The sequence below is a fragment of the Epinephelus lanceolatus genome, chromosome 11 (assembly GCF_041903045.1).
Source record: "Epinephelus lanceolatus isolate andai-2023 chromosome 11, ASM4190304v1, whole genome shotgun sequence".
NCBI classification, from domain to species: domain Eukaryota; kingdom Metazoa; phylum Chordata; class Actinopteri; order Perciformes; family Serranidae; genus Epinephelus; species Epinephelus lanceolatus.
The window spans coordinates 7,988,118-8,003,323 of record NC_135744.1 but is presented as its reverse complement, the minus strand read 5'-3'; the positions used below and the strand labels follow the sequence as shown (position 1 = coordinate 8,003,323).

The 15,206-nt window shown below is 41.5% G+C and overlaps 1 protein-coding gene across 1 annotated transcript; it reads left to right on the top strand.

Annotated features, from left to right (window-relative positions):
- The first annotated feature begins 359 nt into the window (after window positions 1-359).
- vps11 (VPS11 core subunit of CORVET and HOPS complexes) lies at window positions 360-14,792 on the top strand. The gene is made up of 16 exons (XM_078172175.1): window positions 360-556; window positions 1,595-1,739; window positions 1,836-1,971; window positions 2,079-2,242; window positions 2,485-2,732; window positions 6,878-7,079; window positions 7,204-7,355; window positions 7,988-8,174; window positions 8,423-8,566; window positions 10,527-10,724; window positions 10,883-11,044; window positions 11,226-11,359; window positions 13,137-13,339; window positions 13,462-13,633; window positions 13,822-14,044; window positions 14,268-14,792. Exons 1-16 carry the CDS (start codon window positions 411-413, stop codon window positions 14,430-14,432), a joined length of 2,781 nt encoding a protein of 926 aa, XP_078028301.1. The 5' UTR covers window positions 360-410; the 3' UTR covers window positions 14,433-14,792.
- Window positions 14,793-15,206: the final 414 nt, after the last annotated feature.

The window sequence follows — 15,206 nt, the reverse complement described above, 5'->3', positions numbered from 1 at the left end:
CCTTACTCATTTTTCACTAAGCAACCATACAATACCACAAGGGTAAAAAGCATTATCAAAAGAATTTTTGTATCTTGTTTGGTTTCCATCACACTTTTAAGGACACTTAATATTTGAACCATGGACACTTTTACATTACTGACATTTATTTACATTTAGCAAATCTGTGCTGTACAATCTCAAGTCAAAAGAAGGTTATTTCCTGTATAATGCTATGTATTTAAATTGTGGGAATATGTGTTGACAAGCTGAGGTAAGTAGAGAGACAAAATGCTAATACATTAGGGCTACATGTCTATGGCTACATGTATGAAACGCATGGGTCAGTCGCACTTGCTACCGGTTAGCCCACGTGACCTCTGTGTCACATGACAACGCCCTGCTGAAGCTACTTTGCTAACGCTAACAAAATGGCAGCGTTCTTACAGTGGAGGAAATTTGTCTTCTTTGATAAAGACACGGTGAAGGATCCTGTGGATAATGGGAAAAACTTTGCTGTCCCAAGCGGAATATCAGCTTGTGACTCCGGCCGGGGTCATGTTGTTCTGGGAGATATCCTTTAACTGCACCAATTAGCTAGCTCAGCTAATGTTGTTGTGGGTAGCTGACAGCTGATGCTAGCTACGACTCAGCTATTGAGGAAGCAAACCTCGAAATGAGGTAATTTGGCCACTGTGTTGGAAATAAATAACTTTACTTTAACAGTAAAACGAACCAGTGAGCTTTAGACTGAACGGTACAGCCAGGCCATGTTTCGTTTTGTGGTACTGGAAACAGCGTCACACCAAACTCTGTTTAATAAACTCTCAGTTACTCTCGGCCAATACCACTGAACATTATTCAACGTTAGACTTAATGAGTCACTGCGAGCTGTTTTCTGTTTTTGTCCATTTTATTCACACTGAATAGCTACAGGCTTAATGACTGCTGTTGGTAGACCAACAGAACTGATGGGTTTATCGGTGGTTTTTGATAATAGACCTTTTTCACGGTAGACATTTTGACATGTCACAGTAGGGAAAGCACAGGTGTATTTAATAACATTAATGATAGCTGCATTCCATTTAGCGCAGGTCCTGGCACTGTGCATGCTGGCTCACTGGAATAGCTCACTGGCCCACTTAATGGAACTGAGCTATCATTAATGTTATCAATTTCACCTGTGCTTTTCCTACAATGACAAGTCAAAATGTCTGCTGTGAAAAAGGTCTTTATGCCCAAGGTTTCAATCATGGTGTAGCTGTATCATTACAGCAATAATTAGTGTTTGCAGTGCATAAACAAAAAGTACTTTGCATGCAGATGCAAAGGATATGTTCTCCTCTCTGCACAGTCCAGCCATTCATGTGTTGTTGAGTATAAAAATCTCAGCTACAAGTCTGTATAACAATGCCTCACAGACGTACTATTCTATATGAATGGAATTTAACAGTAAAGTCTTCAGTGATTGATGGTCCAGCTTCAGTTTCCATATTCTGATACTACTATAGGAATGCCCAATGTTGAACTGTCACACATGGCAAACATGCCCTGCTCACTGCATCTCTCGCTACAGATTCACTCAGTTGTCCTTAACCTCCTAAATGTTACATATGGATGGCAAGATCTGGCTTATGACACGCTCCCTGCAGCTGACGTCTTTTCAGGCCTACAAGTTGCGGGTAACTCATCTCTACCAGCTGAAGCAGCACAGCATTCTTGTGTCAGTGGGGCAGGATGAACATGGAATAAACCCTCTAGTAAGTGAGAAGTTTTCCAGTGTTGGTTAAATACAGAACAGTTGTGTTATGACTTTAATGGACCACCACTAAACTGAATCGGTACTCGTTTTTCAGGTCAAGGTGTGGAACCTTGACAAGAGGGACAGTGGAAATCCTCTGTGCACTAGGATTTTCCCCGCAATTCCTGGCAACAAACCGACTGAAGTGTCTTGTCTCGGTGTACATGAAAACCTCAACTTCATGGCTATTGGTAAGACACAAAGACAGGGTCTGCATTCTGCCAGTTGACCCTGCAGTCACCGCTTGGCTAGCAGAGTTTTCTCCTACTTTGTAATTTGTTGTTGTGTTGCTCGACAGGTTTCACAGATGGCAGTGTGGTTTTGACCAAAGGTGACATCACCAGAGATCGTCACAGTAAAACTCTGACTCTGCATGAGGGAACCAGCCCAGTCACAGGCCTTGCTTTCCGCCAAGTGGCAAAGGTCACACATTTGTTTGTTGCCACTCTGGAGAAAGTCCATGTAAGTGTGGTCACTCCCAGACAAAACAAACCCTCTCACACTGCCTTGCTTTCAACTTAACCATCATTTGTCAGTGTATACAGAATGTTTTAAAGAGAAACTAATGATGTATCATTGTCTCAACCTGAAGATGACCTTACTGTTGAGTCCTTAGCTGACGTTGTGAGGGTTTTCTATGACTCTGCTCTAGAGGCTGCTGTTCTGACCTTCTCTCCACTCCCTCCTTATCTCCCCCTGCTCAGTGCTACACCCTGTCCATCAAGGAGTATCCTAAAGTAGAGCTGGATACACATGGCTGTGCGTTGCGCTGCTCCTCCCTGGCAGATCCCTCCCAGGACTCCCAGTTCATTGTGGCTGGTGATGAATGCGTGTACCTGTACCAGCCTGATGAACGAGGGCCCTGCTTTGCCTTTGATGGACACAAGCTGTTGGCCCACTGGCACCGTGGATATCTGTTTTTACTCGTCAGAGACGCAAAGTCTCCCAACAAGTAAGGACAACACTGAATAACTTAGATAAAGGTGTACTGATCACTGGGGGGATAAAATGGTAGCAAAGCGAGTTCATTGACAAGCCTATGGTTGCACCACTTTAGATGCTCACGGGTAATATTTTCAGTTGAAAGTCATACTTCTACTGTTATTATACACATATGACTATTGTCACACATGTATACTGCCAGATATTAATACATACTTTCAACATATTGTACCACAGTAGCCAGAACTATAACTATAATATTATTACTTTCAATAATGTTGTTGTAACCTACTGTCATTACCTGCATCTCTCTCTCTCTCTCTCTCTCTCTGTCTCTCTCTCTCTCTCTCTGTCTCATTGTGTCATGCGGATTACTGTTAATTTATTATGCTGATCTGTTCTGTACGACATCTATTGCACGTCTGTCCGTCCTGGAGGAGGGATCCCTCCTCAGTTGCTCTTCCTGAGGTTTCTACCGTTTTTTCCCCGTTAAAGGGGTTTTTTTGGGGAGTTTTTCCTTATCCGCTGCGAGGGTCATAAGGACAGAGGGATGTCGTATGCTGTAAAGCCCTGTAAGGCAAATTGTGATTTGTGATATTGGGCTTTATAAATAAAATTGATTGATTGATTGATTGAAAGTAAAATATATACAGAAATGCTTCCCAAAGATCAAGGGGTGTACTTAGTAAGGATTTCCAACCCTTCTTTAGGCCTAGCTCTCAAGAGAAGTTTCTGCCTGATTATAAAGTTTTTAGGTTTGGGCCCCTGAAATCTATACAAATAACTGTTGTATATGGTCGCCCGAGAGCTCAACACACTGCACATAAAAAAAATTAAAAAAAACATCTTCACCAATTTGACAACACATGCAGCATTTAGAAAAAAAAAATGCAAATATAGAAAGCACAACCAAATAGAGATATATTCTGCACATAGCACGCACAAAATGGAAACTGTTTCCAGGGGACATTAAAAAGTGATGCACATGACCGGGACACACTTATTGCCATGTTTTTGGCTTATTGAAGTCGGCTATCCATCAGTGATGTTGGAAAATTAGCTAAAATGTTAGCCTGAGTGTCAGACTGAAGCTCCCAGAACCTTCAGTCTGACATGGCTTCCATTGAAGGCAATTTACAAGGGGGAGGGAATTTGATTTTTCCCTAACCAATCAGTAGAGATCAACGACTCACCCAGAATCTGACGTCATTAGTATCCATGCCTCGCGCTGATTGGCTAATCGCTAGACCCCCGGTGTTCATTGGTCCGTCCATCGTTTGGACGAGATAAATCGCAAATTCATTGAAGTATGCCAGACCAGAGATGCAAGCCTACTCAGTTGAGTGGGCGGGGTTTATGGTCTGGAACCAGGCTACTAAAATGTAGTTGTTTTGGTTTACTTTAATCTTTTTGATCACATGATTCAAACATTGTAGATTTCTGCTGTTAATGTTGCGCCAGCATTTTGTGTCTTTTTAGCCTGCAAATTCAAATAATCTGATGAAATACACACCATTAATCGTGAAACAGACTAATGTTATGTTAGCTGGCTATAACATAAAGTTACTTACAGTATTGTAACCAAGTCACAGGACGAAAATAAATTGCAATTTGTTTAATTAATGGTTCAAAACAAAATAAGTTGTAATTTGATGGCTTTAATTGTGTTTTAAAACTTACATTTTAAAATGTATATAGCTGTTACTTAAGTGTTAACTGATAAACAAATCAAGCAAAGTGAAAGGTTTAATTTTATCATTCATATCAGCAAAACCCATCAGTAGTTAATCTTGCTTGTCCCCTCTACGGGCTCTGAAAGTAACTGTTGACCTTATAGCCAGCAAACAAAACATTCGCATATTTCACAGTTAGTTGTGTGTTTTTTGTCTGATTGTTGAAATTGGCAGGCTAATCATAAGCATCACATACTTTAACTTTCAGTACATACCGCAATTGCCTCTACAAAGTACATACTGTTGCACGGAGTATGCATACAATTGGGACATACTCCTTTGTCATGATTGGGCCTATAACTTTGATTCTCTTGCTCATATACTCGTCACAGTCCATAGAGCGAAATTTGAAGTAAAAAGAAAAGTATATGATTTGAAGCACAGCAGATCTTAATGTTGGTTTCCTTGGAGACACGACAAAATGCCAGTCGCCAAGCTCCCCAGAGATGGAAGGTCAACCTGGAGAGCTCTGCTGTTGTTACTTTGCAATGTATGTAGTTTTAAGTTTTAACTGCATAAATTGTAGATTGTTTGCTATTGATTGATTGATTGATTGATTGGTTGAATAGTTATTGCAGTTTGTGTCAGCTGTCAATGAGCTGTCATCTGTCTGCAACTCAGTTGATGTAATGTATCTTGCACTGCGCAGAGGATTGTGGGTCAGAATAACCAGAAATCTATGCTGGCTTGCATACTGCAAGATGCAATACAGCTGGATGCAGTTTGACACCCAGGTATTTTTGTCAAACTGCATTGACATACTATGTACTGGTGCGTATTAAACCTTTTTCTGGCATACTGAATAACATGTCATATCTTGTGCATCACTTTGTAGTGTTGTAGCAGTTTACTATATTTGGTTGTGTTTTCTCTATTTGCACTATTTTTCTCAGATTGTTGAAGATGTTTCTTAGTTTGTAGTACCCTGAGGTCTCAAGGCCACCTTAGCTGCTCCTGATTTATTACTGCTGACTGACTACTGCCGCAGAGGAAACGATGTCTGAAATTAAATGTCTGGGAAAAACAGGTGTACCAAGAACGGTTGTAGTGGCATACACTGATTGTGGTGGCTCCCCTCAGTTCCAATATATATAATTACTTACATTTTATTGATGACCCGATTAAATGTATATACTGCATGTATATACTTTCATTAGTCTTGAAGACTGTTTTTTTAAAAGGAGCAACTGAGGAGAATGCTTTTGTTGCTTATACAAGCATACGCTTCTTTGACAAAGAATGCCAGCCTGCAACACCTGTGGACAATAAGTACACGTGCAAAAGCCAGCAACTCTGAACTGGCAGCTTTGATAAGAGAGATGGTCTGCAAGGACATCTCCTCAGCACTCAACAACAAGTTGACTCCCATTAACAAGCTCATATCAGAGCATGGAGAGAAAATTAATAGTCCTGAGGGATTTGCCAATAATGCAGAGACCTGATTCAACAGCTGAAGACTACTCAGGATGCACTGAAGAAAGTTATTTGAAACAAAAGGCTGGGCAACTGGAAAATCACTCCTGCAAATTCAGTGTGCAGGTGTTTGGCCTGACCAATGGTGTCAAATCTGGTAATCCAAAAACCGTTATGAATAAATTCACAAACTATCTGGGAAGATACAGTGGGCCCACTCCTGCTTGTGAGCATTGCGCACTACATAGGAACCCCAGCAAGGGCTTGTGCTATGTGATCGTCCGGCTGCACGGTTTTGAGACCAGAATGAAATTACTTTGACTGGCAGTCGCGGCCCATAACCTTGAATACAATCGGCCTTATTATTTTATCAGACACAGAGGAAGAGACTCTTGCCAGGACCTAACAGTGGAAGAGAGACGGAGACAAAGAGACAATGAGGTCTAAGTGGTTCAGACAATAAAAACCTTCAGTGACTGCAAAAAATAAAACATGCATTATAAAGTAACTTTACAGTGAGCTCAACCTACGAAAACAGCAATGTGACACTCTGTTGCTGTTTGTTTCCCTCAGTAGCGTCCCACTTAAATATCTATGTCTCCTGCCTGTTGAAAGCTCACGGTGGCTCCACTTCACTGCCATATGATTGAAGCAGCCAGTAATACTTATTAAGTAGGCCTGTTATTAACCTTCTTCTTGCATGATGAGCACATACTGGTAGTGTCTCTTCAACCATTATTCCAGGTTTAACAGTAGAAACATTTCTTTTGTACTCTGTTGCTTTCTAGACATGTAAAATACATGTTAAAGCAGCATCAGATTTTATATTTGTGGCACTTTATACAAAATTGACTGTGGCTGGCCTCATTTACATATTTAGTCTCAGTAAATATACTGTTAAATTGTGTGTTGATGTATTGTTGTGCTCCAGTGATGGTAGTTTGCAGCAGGTTTTCTTAAATATCCCCACGTGTTTAGGGAATGTTGACAGCATTACTTTACTCCTCAGGACAGAGTTTGGCAGCAGGGAGAGCTCTCCATCAGACAAACAGCTTCTGACCATCTATGACCTGGACAACAAGTTCATCGCCTACAGTGCCTCGTTTGATGATGTCATCGATGTGGTGGCAGAGTGGGGCTCTTTCTATATCCTGACCAGAGATGGAAACATGTTTGTTCTGCAGGAGAAAGACACGCAGACCAAACTGGAGGTGAGTCCAGAGGGTACTGCCTGTACTGGATGCTTAATGACCAAAGTCCCTTATAAATCAGCTCACTGACAATGGCACTGTGGATCAGGTAACAGGATTGTCACCTCCTTGTTTGTCTTTTAAGATGCTGTTTAAGAAGAACCTGTTTGTGATGGCCATAAACCTGGCTAAGAGCCAGCACCTGGACAGTGACGGACTGTCGGAGATCTTCAGACAGTACGGTGATCACCTTTATCTCAAGGGAGACCATGACGGTGCCATCCAGCAGTACATTCGGTAATTGCATCCATTGAGACATGCCAGGGCTTAAACTGTTGTTGTGGTCTTAGATTGGACTGTAATACACGCCTCATCTTTGAGCAGTTTGATTTCTATTACATGTAGAGGTGTCAAAGTTAGGGAGAGAGAGAAAAGCTGCCATGATGATTTTTGTGTTCTTGGTTCATTTTTTAATGTGGCGCTTAATGTTACTGCTCTATCAGCTCCTTCAGGATGTCATAATGTTGTGATTGAAACAATGAACACAAATTCAACATTTGCAGCTAGTAGTAATGTTAGTGTAGTATAAATCACAAACTCAGAATGGTGCATTTTTACTTTAATTTTTCATTTTGCCGTTGATTTTTAATGAATCATACAAAAAAACCCAAACTTTTTTTTGCAATCCCCACTTGTTCCGACAAATTCATTGGAAAGAAATGCCCCAAAACAGCACAAAAGGCATCACAGTTTTTTTTTTTTTACAAAAGCTGCAGTGAGATCAGGCATTTCAGGCCGCAACAATCCCTCCAAAAAGTTTGCAAAATCCTCGAGGAACTGTGTAATTGCTCAGCTTTCAGAGACTGGTTTGCTAGTCAGTCTCCCCACTGATAAAACCACACTTAAAACATCACTGTGTTTTCCTACAGCACCATTGGGAAACTGGAGCCATCGTATGTCATCAGGAAATTCTTGGATGCACAGAGGATCCATAACCTGACCGCATATCTGCAAGCCCTGCACAGGCAGTCACTAGCCAATGCAGACCACACCACTCTGCTACTGAACTGTTACACTAAGCTGAAGGACAGCTCCAAGCTGGAAGAGTTCATTAAGGTGACTGAGCAGTAAAGTGGACACAGAGGATGTAGGGTTTGGTGATAAATACAGATGAAAAAGTGCACAGTAAAATCTAACTGCTTTTTTACAATGACACTAGTAAAATTATTAAGTGGCTCTCATCAGAGAACAGATGGGTCTCAGTAACAGTACAATACATAGTTTAAAGCCTGCTCTCTTAATGTACAGGTCACTAATGCGACCGTATTATAACACCATTGTTCTCCTGCTCTGAATGTCAACAGAGCAGTGAAGGTGAGGTCCACTTTGATGTTGAGATCGCCATCAAGGTTCTTCGGCAGGCCGGCTACCACAGCCATGCTGTTTTCTTAGCTGAGAAACACATGCACCATGAATGGTACTTGAAGATCCAGCTGGAAGACCTCAAGGTAAAAAACATGCAAGTGGATGTACAGTATCATCCAGATTTGTGCTGTAATTTTTTTTTACCTGTCACAATTTTCTACAAATGTCACACCACTTCTTCTGAGTCATAACTCAGTGAATCAAACGTCACCTCTGATATCTGTTGTGGCTAAATGTCCATAAACAGGACGGGAACAGGATCTGCTAGAAGCCAAAGCAGCAGAAATTTCTGTGATGCAGTAAACAAATAAGCTATAGAGTAAAAACTGTGCCATAGATAGTTTAAATGCTATTATCAAGACATTCAACAACGCTCATCCTTAATGACTTTGTCAAGTGTTCAGCAAATAAGTTGTGCAGCTGTGAGCTTTGTGAGCTGCTAAATTTATACATACATGTGTGAGTAGTGTAAATGGCAGTAGATGTCAGTTTAACAAGAAAAATGTAGTAATTCAGACAGTTTCTAATAATATCCGGTATAGGCCCATGCCCAATTTCTCTGACAAATACAGATATTAGCTTTGTGTTTCATCCTGAGCACCCACAGCAGCATCTGGTGGGCAGAGTGACTTGGTGACCTGAAGCAACTTTCAGACCTGTATGGGCCTGTCACAATTATTACATGATTCTAATAAGCTGACTGCAGTCACTTTGCACAATTGTTAGAATCGTTTCCATTCATCCACTTTCATGTGCAAGCATAAATGCAGTATTTCCATCACTTTTTCCACCATATGAGGTTTGACTGGCGCTCTTTTAACTGCGGCACGTTGTAGAGCCCTCATCCTATGTAATGCTGATAGGACACGAGGGACCGGTTGCACAAAGCACCTTAAGTTACGATTATCCTAAAAATGAACCTTAGTAACTAAAGTAAGGACAAAAACAAAGTACCTCTGACTCCATCTCAATGAAAACAGGATTGAGTTTATGACATTCTGCAACTGGCCCACAGTGCTTAACCTTTTCTTCATACTCAAATAGCAGCAGCGGATGGAAATGCAGATTACTTAAAAAGCTGCTCTCCTTTCATGGGATAAAGAAAATAGGTTCAAATAAATCCTGTACGACCACAAAAATAGCTAGACAAAGTCTCTCCCTATATTTTGAATCCTCATTCATGTCATTGCAAACTATATGGATGAATAAATGGATATCCAGCAAGGTGCTTTACATACAACCTGTGAGAAAAGAGGAGTTAAATGAGAGTTCATCCTGCTGTTCAGTCCACTGCACTGTGTGATATTATAAAACAGGCAACAGAATTCACTTTCCAATTATGTAAAACGATGAAATTGATGTGAATATATTGGAATGTTGTGGGTTTACTGTAAGAAATGGTGGCGAGTGTCCCTCATGCTGACGATGATCATTATTTAAAGGTATACTACACAGTTTGTCAGATTGTCAGTTACTGTTTGTAGACACGCTTGCCAGCAAAATGTGTTGTTTGACATGTCGCCTCGCTGTATTTGCTTTCTTTTTTTCCCCCCTGACACTGATTCTCTTTGCTGCTGATGGTTTGGCACCTGGTCGTTACCTCTTTATAAAGTCCCTACCTCACCTGTGCACTTTGAGGGTACACACTCATAAACGACCCCAACACAAAAACATAACAGGATAATAGGAAATTCCAGGCAGAGTCTCTGCAGAAAAATATGCAGCCACACACTTCTTGTGGGTCATAAGTGACGATGGAGAGGGATCATGTCTGCATGAGTCTATACATTGTTTTTTAGAAAAATCCTGCATGCTATTTTTTCAAGGCTTTAATGGCAAAATAAGTTTTGAAGTCCATCAGCAATGCAGCCTGTGGGAGAACAGAAAATCTGTTCTTCCTTTCCATCAGAACATTTATAACTCATTGCTGCGCTCTCTGTCTCTCACATGTCTGAATGACAGAAAGCATCACTTCATCAGATAAAGCCAGTAATGTTACATGTTCTTTAAAATGGCTTTCTTATGTCTCCCTCTGAAACCCAGAACTATCAGGAAGGGCTGCGTTACATCGGTCGTCTGCCTTTTGAACAAGCAGAGAGCAACATGAAGCGCTATGGCAAAACACTGATGCACCATGTTCCTGAAGGCACCACGCTGCTCCTGAAGGGTTTATGCACCAACTACCAACCCAGTGGAGACACTGCTGAAAAAGAGAGCCTGGATAGGGGTCGGGCCAACAAGGTCAGTGTGCAGTGCTTTAGTTTTGTTCTGTTTAAAAACTTAATCCTGTCATGGTCACGTTATTCTGTAATATCCCTCTGGTTCTAAAAATTATCAGAGTGATCATATGTTGTCAGAAATGTTCTTATAAATGATCATTCATATTTATTTTGTACAAGGCCAACTCCGAAGAATTCATCCCAATTTTTGCCAACAACCCTCGTGAGCTGAAAGCCTTCCTGGAGCACATGATCGAGGTGGAGCCCCGTTCTCCCCAGGGTGTGTATGACACACTGCTGGAGCTCCGGCTACAAGACTGGGCACACGAACAAGACCCTGCGGTCAGTGCAAAACACAAAAACTAGCTGTTAATCCTTGCATAATACATATACAGCACAGTTTCCTGTAGACAGAAATGACTGTGTAGTTATGTCATTCCTGAAAATTTAAAGGCTTTGCAGAAATTTTGTTTAACAATGGGGAACAAATCTTCTCTTTTTTTCTAATACATATGTTCTGCAGAGAAAAAAGGTCCTGCAGGAGGAAGCTGTGTCACTGTTGAGGAGCGATAACACTGTGTTTGATAAGGCCTTGGTTCTCTGCCAGATGCACAACTTCAAAGAAGGCGTCCTCTACCTTTATGAGAAGGGCAAACTGTAAGTGACAGAGACAGAACAGCGTCTGAATATGTATTAAGCCAGTTAATGATAGAGAAGCAAATCATAACATCTCATTACACATATTACTCATGTTAATGCATATATAATGTGATCCAACATACAGTACAGGCCAAAAGTTTGGACACACCTTCTCATTCAATGCGTTTTCTTTATTTTCATGACTATTTACATTGTAGATTCTCACTGAAGGCATCAAAACTATGAATGAACACGTGGAGTTATGTACTTAACAAAAAAGGTGAAATAACTGAAAACATGTTTTATATTCTAGTTTCTTCAAAATAGCCACCCTTTGCTCTGATTACTGCTTTGCACACTCTTGGCATTCTCTCCATGAGCTTCAAGAGGTAGTCACCTGAAATGGTTTCCACTTCACAGGTGTGCCTTATCAGGGTTAATTAGTGGAATTTCTTGCTTTATCAATGGGGTTGGGACCATCAGTTGTGTTGTGCAGAAGTCAGGTTAATACACAGCCGACAGCCCTATTGGACAACTGTTAAAATTCATATTACGGCAAGAACCAATCAGCTAACTAAAGAAAAACCAGTGGCCATCATTACTTTAAGAAATGAAGGTCAGTCAGTCCGGAAAATTGCAAAAACTTTAAATGTGTCCCCAAGTGGAGTCGCAAAAACCATCAAGCGCTACAACCAAACTGGCACACATGAGGACCGACCCAGGAAAGGAAGACCAAGAGTCACCTCTGCTTCTGAGGATAAGTTCATCCGAGTCACCAGCCTCAGAAATGGCAAGTTAACAGCAGCTCAGATCAGAGACCAGATGAATGCCACACAGAGTTCTAGCAGCAGACCCATCTCTAGAACAACTGTTAAGAGGAGACTGCGCCAATCAGGCCTTCATGGTCAAATAGCTGCTAGGAAACCACTGCTAAGGAGAGGCAACAAGCAGAAGAGTTTTGTTTGGGCCAAGAAACACAAGGAATGGACATTAGACCAGTGGAAATCTGTGCTTTGGTCTGATGAGTCCAAATTTGAGATCTTTGGTTCCAACCGCCGTGTCTTTGTGAGACGCAGAAAAGGTGAACGGATGGATTCCACATGCCTGGTTCCCACTGTGAAGCATGGAGGAGGAGGTGTGATGGTGTGGGGGTGTTTTGCTGGTGACACTGTTGGGGATTTATTCAAAATTGAAGGCACACTGAACCAGCATGGCTACCACAGCATCCTGCAGCGACATGCCATCCCATCCGGTTTGCGTTTAGTTGGACGATCATTTATTTTTCAACAGGACAATGACCCCAAACACACCTCCAGGCTGTGTAAGGGCTATTTGACCAAGAAGGAGAGTGATGGAGTGCTGCGGCAGATGACCTGGCCTCCACAGTCACCGGACCTGAACCCAATTGAGATGGTTTGGGGTGAGCTGGACCGCAGAGTGAAGGCAAAGGGGCCAACAAGTGCTAAACACCTCTGGGAACTCCTTCAAGACTGTTGGAAAACCATTTCAGGTGACTACCTCTTGAAGCTCATGGAGAGAATGCCAAGAGTGTGCAAAGCAGTAATCAGAGCAAAGGGTGGCTATTTTGAAGAAACTAGAATATAAAACATGTTTTCAGTTATTTCACCTTTTTTTGTTAAGTACATAACTCCACATGTGTTCATTCATAGTTTTGATGCCTTCAGTGAGAATCTACAATGTAAATAGTCATGAAAATAAAGCAAACTTTTTAGGCCTGTAATGTATGTATGTCATAACTGTGGATAAAATGGGGATGGTTTGCATTTGTGTGCAGGTACCAGCAGATTATGCACTACCACATGCAGAACGAAGAGTATGGGAAAGTGGTGGAGGCCTGCAAGCGCTATGGGGACCAGGAGGGTTGCCTTTGGGAGCAGGCGTTGGGATACTTTGCCAGAAAGGAAGAGGACTGCAAGGCCTACATCAGTGAGGTCCTCCAACACATTGACCAAAACAACCTGATGCCTCCATTACTTGGTAAGCTGGTGGAGGTTTAAATCATACTTCAAAATCTGAAAATCTTGAGATCTCTTGGCATCAGTACAATGTTATTTGAAATGAATCACAGCATTACATCCCTGATTGTTATGCTTCCATAGTGGTGCAAACCCTGGCACACAACTCGACGGCCACTCTCTCTGTCATCAAGGACTACCTCATCAACAAGCTGCAGAGGGAGAGCCAGCAGATAGAAGACGATGAATGCAAAATCCGCCTGTATCGTGAAGAAACGGCTCACCTCCGCTCCGAGATCCAGGAACTCAAAACGAGGTGGGTCACATGAAGGATGGGATTTTCCCCTGGACAATCAGGGTACATATTTATCATTCCCAAGTCCTGTTTTCATCGATAAACACAGTTCCGTAGCACTGTAGCTCAGGGGGTGAGAGTGGTGGCAAACTTGTGAAATCCTAGATTAGCCAATGAGTGTAAATCTTTACCACTGTATTTCTACACAGTGCTAAGATATTCCAGAAGACCAAGTGTAACATGTGCAACAGCCCCCTGGAGCTGCCATCGGTTCATTTCCTGTGCAGCCACTCCTTCCACCAACACTGCTTCGAAAGCTATGCTGAGAGCGAGGCTGAGTGTCCAACTTGCACTCCTGAGAACCGCAAAGTCATGGACATGCTGCGTGCTCAGGACCAGAAACGCGACCTGCATGATCACTTCAACAGACAGGTAACAATATGTACGCTTTGACTAGAAAGAAGTTGTGTGTTCAGTTATTTATTTTTCATTCAGTATAATTTTACATAATCTGTTTAAATCTAAAGATCTGCCTTATTCATGAGGTTAGATTTTGATTTTATTTAAGCAGTTGACTACAGTGCAGTGCACTTGCCTAAACACCCCGGGGATGTTTGAGTAAAAGCAAGTTCTTGTGTCTTTCTTTGGATTTCAGTTACGCAGCTCAAATGATGGGTTCTCTGTCGTGGCTGACTATTTTGGTCGAGGAGTGTTTAACAAACTGACTCTGGTCACTGACCCACCGGGCAGCAAAACTGTTGGGAGTCTGGAAGTCAACCTGCAGAGAGACCTTCTCATTCACACCAAGAGAAACTGCTAAACCCCCCCAGCCTTCACATCAGCGCAGGCTGTCAGCCACATGCTCTGCTGCACAGGATGCCACTTTATTTAGCAGTGAATGCAGACGCCTGCTTTTAGTGATGGACCTATTTGCATAATTGTGTTCCTAGTGATGATTCACTAGGGACTGTATAAATGTATTTTAGTTTAAAACGTGTAATACTGTGTCTTAAAACCTTTGCTGAATTACACATTGGAGAATTGTGCTTCAATGTGTTTGCTTGTACTAATGAGTAATCTTGCACATAACACAAATAGTTCAACCACCTGTCATTAATGAAATTATTTGTTGTCTGTCACGCTAACTTGAAGATTAAAATGTGAATGAAGTCATTATGAAGTGCATTCTTCTGATGTTTTTTTTTTCTGGGCTTGTGGGTTGTGCAGTTTGTCATCTGCCACTGTGGCGCTTTAATATACATGATGTACATGATGCTTTTTGTTAAACATGACATACAGTAAATGTGTTTAACTGAGTGTTATTTGCACTGGTGCTGCAGAGCCTCTGCACACAAACATATGTTCAGACCTTGATCTTTGATGCTCTTGAAAGCTGCTTGTGTTTCTTTATTAGCCACATTCACAGAGGTCTTTCATGGTCTTTGCAAAGACAATTTGATTGTCTTTTCAATACCTTAAAATTTCATGAAGACTCAAATATGATAAATCACTGCAGATGATTTGGTTTACTTCTCTAAAGTGGATTTTACAACACTAACATGTAATTACAGCTTTGATTAAGTACAGATATTAA

Bases quoted from the DNA above. Each gene is read 5' to 3' on its own strand.
- vps11 (XM_078172175.1), top strand. From the start codon at position 411: ATGGCAGCGTTCTTACAGTGGAGGAAATTTGTCTTCTTTGATAAAGAC. The intron at 1,740-1,835 runs GTAAGTGAGAAG...CTCGTTTTTCAG, and splicing joins AACATGGAATAAACCCTCTA to GTCAAGGTGTGGAACCTTGA. The intron at 7,080-7,203 runs GTGAGTCCAGAG...TTGTCTTTTAAG, and splicing joins ACACGCAGACCAAACTGGAG to ATGCTGTTTAAGAAGAACCT.